We start from the raw sequence: 6819 nt of genomic DNA on the forward strand, positions 1-6819 counted from the left end.
TATGACTTCCCTCAGTTTGGGGAAGGAGACTTACTCAACTCTGCATCTTTTCTCACTGCAAAATAGAAGAATAGGAAATTCATCGTCAGAGGGGACAGCTGCACATCCCACAGCTATTACCATGGGGAGACCCTGAATGCCCTCAGTTTGGGGAAGCGGCTTACCCAACAATTCATCTTTTCTCCCTGCATAATAGAAGCAAAGGAAATTCATGGTCAGAGGGGACAGCTGCTCATCCCATGGCCAATGCCATGGTTAGACCATGACTTCCCTCATTATGGGGAAGGGACTTACCCAACTCAGCATCTTTTCTCTCTGCAAAATTGAAGCAAAGGAAATTCATGGTCAGAGGGGACAGCTGCTCACCCCACAGCTACTGCCATGGGGAGACCCTGAATTCCCTCAGACTGGAGACGGAGACTTACTCAACTCTGCATCTTTTCTCCCTGAAAAATATAAATGAGGAAATCCATGGTTGGAGGGGACAGCTGCTCATCCCACAGCGACTACCATAGGGTTGAACCTGACTTCCGTTAGTTTGGGGAAGGATACTTACCCAACTCTGCACCTTTGCTGACTGCATAATAGAAACAAAGAAAATTCACCATCAGAGGGGACAGCTGGTCATCCCATGGCTGATGCCATGGGTAGACCCTCAATTCCATCAGTTTGGGGAAGGCGACTTACACAGCTCTTCGTCTTTTATCCCTGCAAAATTGAAGAAAAGGAAATTCATTGTCAGAGGGGACAGCTGCTCATCCCATGGCGATTCCCATGGGGAGACCCTGAATTCCATCAGTTTGTGGACGGAGACTTACCCAACTGTGCATCTTTTCTCCCTGCAAAATAGAAGCAAAGGAAATACACGGTCAGTGGGGACATCTGCTCATCCCATAGCTACTACAATGGGGAGACCCTGAATTCCCTCAGTTTGGGGAAGGGGCTTACCCAACATTTTGTCTTTTCTCCCTGCAAAATAGAAGCAAAGGAAATTCATGGTCAGAGGGGACAGCTGCTCATCCCACAGCTACTGCCATGGGGAGACCCTGACTTCCCTCAGTTTGGGGAAGGGGCTTACCCAACACTTCATCTTTTCTCCCTGCAAAATAGAAACAAGGGACATTCATGGTCAGAAGGGACAGCTGCTCATCCCACAGCTTCTGCCATGGGGAGACCCTGACTTACTTCAGTTTGGAGAAGAAGACTTACCCAACTCTGCATCTTTTCTCTCTGTAAAATAGAAATAAAGTAAATTCATGGTCAGAGGGGACATCTGCTCATCCCACGGCTACTGCAGTGGGGAGACCCTGAATTCCCTCAGTTTGGGGAAGGAGACTTACCCAACTCTGCACCTTTAATAACTGCATAATAGAAACAAAGAAAATTCAACGTCAGAGGGGACAGCTGCTCGTCCCATGGCTAATGCTATGGGGAGACCGTGAGTTCCCTCAGTTTCGGGAAGAAGACTTACCCAACTCTGCATCTTTTCTCTCTGCGAAATAGCAGAAATGGAAATTCATGGTCAGAGGGGACAGCTGCTCATCCCCACAGCTACAGATGTGGGGAGACCCCAACTTCCCTCAGTTTGGGGAAGGAGACTTACTCAACTCTTCATCTTTTCTATCTGCAAAATAGAAGCAAAGAAAATTCATGGTGAGAGGGGACAGCTGCTGATCCCACAGCTACTGCCATGGGGAGACCCTGAGTTCCCTCAGTTTGGGGAAGGAGACATACCCAACTCTGCATCTTTTCTCACTGCAAAATAGAAACACAGGAAATTCACCGTCAGAGGCGACAGCTGCTCATCCCACAGCTACTACCATGGGGAGACCCTGACTTGCCTCAGTTTGGGGAAGGAGACTTACCCAACTCTTCATCTTTTGTCTCTGCAAAGTAGAAGCAAAGGATATTCATTGTCAGAGGTGACAGCTGCTCATCCCACAGCTTATGCGATGGGGAGACCCTGAAATGCCCCTGTTTGGGGAAGGAGACTTACTCAACTCTGCATCTTTTCTCCCTGCAAAATAGAAACAAAGGAAATTCATGGTCAGAGGGGACAGCTGCTTATCCCATGGCTAATGCCATGGGGAAACCCTGAATTCCCTAAGTTTGGGGAAGGAGACTTACCCAACTCTTCTTCTTTTCTCCCTGCAAAATAGAAACAAAGAAAATTCATTTTCAGAGGGGACAAGTGCACACCATGGCCAATGCCATGGGAAGACCATGACTTCCCTCAGTTTGGGGAAGGAGACTTACTCAACTCTGCATCTTTTGTCTCTGCAAAATAGAAGCAAAGGAAATTCATGGTCAGAGGGGACAGCTTCTCATCCCACAGCTACTGCCATGGTTAGACCCTGACTTCCCTCAGTTATGGGAAGGAGACTTACCCAACTCTTCGTCTTTTCTCCCTTCACAATAGAAACAATGGAAATTCATGGTCAGAGGGGACAGCTGCCCATCCCTTGGCCAGTGCCATGGGGAGACCCTGAATTCCCTCAGTTTGGGGAAGGAGACTTACCCAACTCTGCATCTTTTCTCTCTGCAAAAGAGAAGCAAAGGAAATTCATGGTCAGAGGGGACAGCTGCTCATCCCACGGCTACTGCTATGGGGAGACCCTGACTTGCCTCAGTTTGGGGAAGGAGACTTACCCAACTCTGCATCTTTTCTCTCTGCAAATTGGAAGCAAAGGAAATTCATGGTCAGATGGGACAGCTGCTCATCCCACAGCTGCTACCATGTGGAGACCCTGACTTCCCTCCATTTGGGGAAGGAAACTTACTCAACTCTGCATCTTTTCTCCCTGCAAAATAGAAGCAAAGGAAATTCATGGTCAGAGGGGAGAGCTGCTCATCCCACGGATACTGCCATGGGGAGACCCTGAATTCTCTCAGTTTGGGGAAGGAGACTTACCCAACTCTGCATCTTTTCTATCTGCAAAATAGAAGCAAAGGAAATTCATTTTCAGAGGTGACAGCTGCTCATCCCACTGCTATAGCCATGGGGAGACCCTGACTTCCCTCAGTTATGGGAAGGAGACTTACCCAACTCTGCATCTTTTTTCTCTGCAATATAGAAGCAAAGGAAATTCATGGTCTGAGGGGACAGCTGCTCATCCCACTGCTACTGCCATGGGGAGACCCTGAATTCCCTCAGTTTGGGGAAGGAGACTTACCCAACTCTGCATCTTTTCTCTCTGCAATATAGAAGCAAAGGAAATTCATGGTCAGAGGGGACAGCTGCTCATCCCACAGCTACTGCCATGGGGAGACCCTGAATTCCCTCAGCTGGGGAAGGAGACTTACCCAACTCTTCATCTTTTCTCTCTGCAAAATAGAAACAAAGGAAATTCATGGTCAGAGGGGACAGCTGCTCATCCCTTGGCCTGTGCCATTGGGAGACCCTGACTTCCCTCAGTTTGGGGATGGAGACTTACCCAACTCTGCATCTTTTGTCTCTGCAAAATATAAGCAAAGGAAATTCAGGTTCAGAGGGAACAGATCCTCATCCCATGGCCGCTCCCATCCCTAATCCCCAAATCTTTTTGCACTGCTAAGTGGACAATCACCTGTTTGGTTCCAAGAAGGAGTTAAACCAATGGAAAGTTATGGATCAGGGAAGAGTTTTGCACGTCGATCAATCAGGATCGACACATCCAAAAAAAACAGGACATCCCATGGCCCAAACACATCCCAAGGTCCCACAGATCTCATGGCCCCAACCCATCACAGAAACCCAGCACTCTGCAGTCTTCTATCAGTTCCATTCAAGGGACATTGGTGGTGGAAGGGGCTGCAAGGACTCACTCAGCTCTCTGCTCTGTGCCGCTGCAAAACAAAGCGGAGGAAGAGGTGGTCAGCGGGGCAGCCTGGTTTCTGGGGACGTCTCCAGAGTCCCTGGACGTTCCCACCTGCCCCACACTCCAGCCACGTTCCTGTCTTCCCACCCACACCCTTTTTCCTTTTTCCCCTTCCTACATTCCCAAAGACAAAGGCAAATGTTATTGAATGAGCAGCGGGAATCTCAGGGAAAATCTCCCTTCCTCGTCCTGTGTACCTCCATGGACAAGAGCTCAGCACCACCCCGACCATCCCTGTCACTCACAACACCTCCCTGCGCTCCATCCCCTCCGCTCTCAGCTCACCTCGCTTCCGATGGAGAAAAACAATGATGATAAATGACCCAAGTAGAATTGTGACGACCACAGCCAGAGCCACTGTCCAGGAATGGATGATCTGGGAAATGGGATCTGGAAAAAACATCAGGAAAAGGGTTCCTTTTCCATTGCCATTTGTGGAAAAGCAAGACTCAGACTTGGGAGATGCCCGAATGTGAAGAGGCAGCATGCAGGGAGCAGTGAGGCACAATGGCAGCATCCCCAGACTGGCACAGGTGGAGGAGCTGCTCAGCAGCCTGTGCCCACTGCCACTAAGCCAGGAAGAAACCCATCCCAGAAACCCAACCCAACCACCTCATCCATGCAGATCCATCCCCAAATCACACCGTGTGCCCGCTCCAATCCAAGCATCTCCTGGAACAACTCAGCCCAGACCTCTTTCAAAGGCTCCTGTCTTTCAGCTCTCCATGCATGGCCATGAGGATGAGGATGGACAGAGGTGGGGGTGGGACACACAAATCCAGTGACGCCTGGAAGCCACTGACCACTCCAGCCACTGACCTGACACCTCCAGGTTCACCACAGCTTCTGCATAGTCTGCACCATCCTGCACAGCACAGGTGTATGAGCCACTATCAGAGGAAGTGACGGCAGTGACGCGCAAATCCAGGTTTCCATCAGAGAGACCGTTCCTGAGCAGTTCTGTCCTCCCTTTATATTCCTCCATCTGCTCCAGGTCCAATCCATCTTGGTAGTGGTGCACAAGCCCAGAGGACCGGTCCTGGATCCATCTGATGTCCAAGCTCCGAGCATCCTTGCAAGGGGACAAGTGGCAGCGCAGCACGACGTCCTGTCCCACGATGGCAGTGATGGGGAAGCCGGGTGCCACCACCCTGATCTGGGCTGTGCAATGAGAAGGGCACGGAGAGACAGTGAGATGGTGCCTGCGTTCATGTGGGGGCAGGGGGCAGCACAGGGGGAGGTGGTGCGCGCTGCATCCCATGTGCAAGAGCTGTAGAGGGAGCAGGAGGGAGTGGGGAAGGATTCCTGTGTGTGGGAGCCCACTCAGAACGTGTGGAGGAGGTGAGGAAGAGACAGAAATTCTTCCCAAAATCACGTGTTTTGTGGAAGAACCGAAGTGCAAGTGAAACCGAAGTGGGGCTGGGCACTGGGCTTGAGTCCTCCCTGCCCCACGGTCCCTCCCTTGCCCCACAGCAACACCTGTGGCAGGCACAGCAGCCCCCCAGGACCCCTACCTGATCCCGGGTGGAGGAGGAGCAGAGCCAGGAGATGAGGCAGGAGGCTCCTCCAGGGGGGGGTGGAACTGGGGTGGTTGCAGCCCGATCTGGAGCGCATCTGTGCTGGAGAAGAGGAGGGGGGAAAGAGCTGGGGAAAGGAGAGAGAGGAAGGAGACTGAGAAGGAGATGATGGAGAAGATGGGGAAGAAGGATGGGACAGAATATGGGGAAAAGTTTTGTGAAGAAAATGAGGGAAGAAGCTGCAGGAGACGAGAGCTGGAGCGGATCAGCTTTGCAGCGGAGTCTCAGGCCAGGATCCGTTCGTGGAGGGTCTGAATCGCAGCCAAAACCCACACAGCGGAGCTCTAAGATGCTGGGGGGAGCGAGGCAGCCGTCCCAGCCACCTCCTTGGGCAGCACAGTGGTTGTGATGAGGGTGGGCAGAGGGAGGAGGGCCAGCATCACCCCCCCGTGCGTACAAGGGGGGGCCCATGGAGCGCAGCCAACGGGAGTGGTGCAGCAGAAAGACTTGGTGCTGCTGATAGCGCAGGCTGGGGGATGAAGATAGGGAGTGCAGGCGGGGGGTGCAGGCGAGGGCTGCAGGATGGGGGTGATCACCCGCCCTGCCCCATTCAGGCAGGAGGAGGGGAAGTTGGGGACCTCAAGGATGGAAAGTAGTGAAGCTGGGAAATCCGACAGGGTCACTTGGCCTGCCAAGGAGGAATGTCAAGTAGGAATCCCGTTATTGCAGCGCTGGGTGCATGGGGAATCGCTGCACCCAACGTGCACCCGGAGGCAGTGGTGGCTGCAGCTCCTTAGGCACAGCGTGTTCTAAGACATCGGTTCCATATCGTCCCACCCCGCTGAGTGTGGGGTATCAAGCATGGGGAGCTCTGGGCCCCATCTGGTGGATGAAGGCCAGTCGTCATCCTCACCAAGGCTCAGAGTGTTCCTCGCTGTGCACTTCTAAGCTTTAAGGGGAGGTAGTCCCATTCGGCCCCTGCTGGCATTGAGTGAAGCATGTGCTCTGCGTCCTTATCTTTACCAACAAGACATCTGTCCTGCTCTTATCTTTACTGGACGGCAACTTCTCGCCGCCTCACTCCAAGGAACGCGTTGCCCAGGGGGTGCTGGGTGCTCTGTCCCTGGGGGCGTTCATGGCCAGGTTGGATGCGGCGCCGGGCAGCCTGGCCCATCATTGGCAGCCCTGCCCGCATCAGAGAGTGGAACTACATGGTCTTTAAGGACCTTTGCAACCCAGGCTCTGCTATGGTTCTTTGAAACCCCCAAGAAACCCCAGGAAATCCCATGGAATCTCCCCAAACCCCGAAGAAATGCCATAAAATCCCATAAAATACCCCCCAAACTCTGTGAAATCCTCCACAAAACCCCAGAAACTCCACAAACCCCCAAGAAACCTCAAGAAACCCCACAAACCCCCAAGAAACCCCATGAAATCCCTTAAAA

General features: G+C 52.3%; 1 protein-coding gene across 35 annotated transcripts in view; it reads right to left on the minus strand.

The window, feature by feature from the left end:
- LOC110391559 (myelin-oligodendrocyte glycoprotein-like) overlaps positions 1–6813 on the minus strand; it is a 25598-nt gene extending 18785 nt beyond the window's left edge. For 29 of the 35 annotated variants that reach the window (XR_002434116.1, XR_002434115.1, XR_002434113.1 and 26 more), the window contains exons 1-7: positions 5372–6813; positions 4677–5018; positions 4143–4247; positions 3805–3825; positions 3435–3455; positions 2388–2408; positions 1341–1361 (exon numbers count right to left, since the gene is read on the minus strand). Coding sequence is in view for 25 of the 35 variants with exons in the window: in XM_021383478.1 (XP_021239153.1) it covers positions 1341–1361; positions 2388–2408; positions 3435–3455; positions 3805–3825; positions 4143–4247; positions 4677–5018; positions 5372–5471 (631 nt within the window). In the remaining 10 variants the exon portion in view is untranslated. Of the gene's footprint in view, positions 1–1340; positions 1362–1471; positions 1493–2256; positions 2278–2387; positions 2409–3173; positions 3195–3434; positions 3456–3804; positions 3826–4142; positions 4248–4676; positions 5019–5371 lie in introns of all 35 variants that reach the window. The other 6 variants (XM_021383493.1, XM_021383495.1, XM_021383492.1 and 3 more) reach the window with 4 other exon arrangements.
- Between the last annotated feature and the right edge of the window lie 6 nt (positions 6814–6819).

Source organism: Numida meleagris, unplaced genomic scaffold, assembly GCF_002078875.1.
Source record: "Numida meleagris isolate 19003 breed g44 Domestic line unplaced genomic scaffold, NumMel1.0 unplaced_Scaffold404, whole genome shotgun sequence".
NCBI lineage: Eukaryota > Metazoa > Chordata > Aves > Galliformes > Numididae > Numida > Numida meleagris.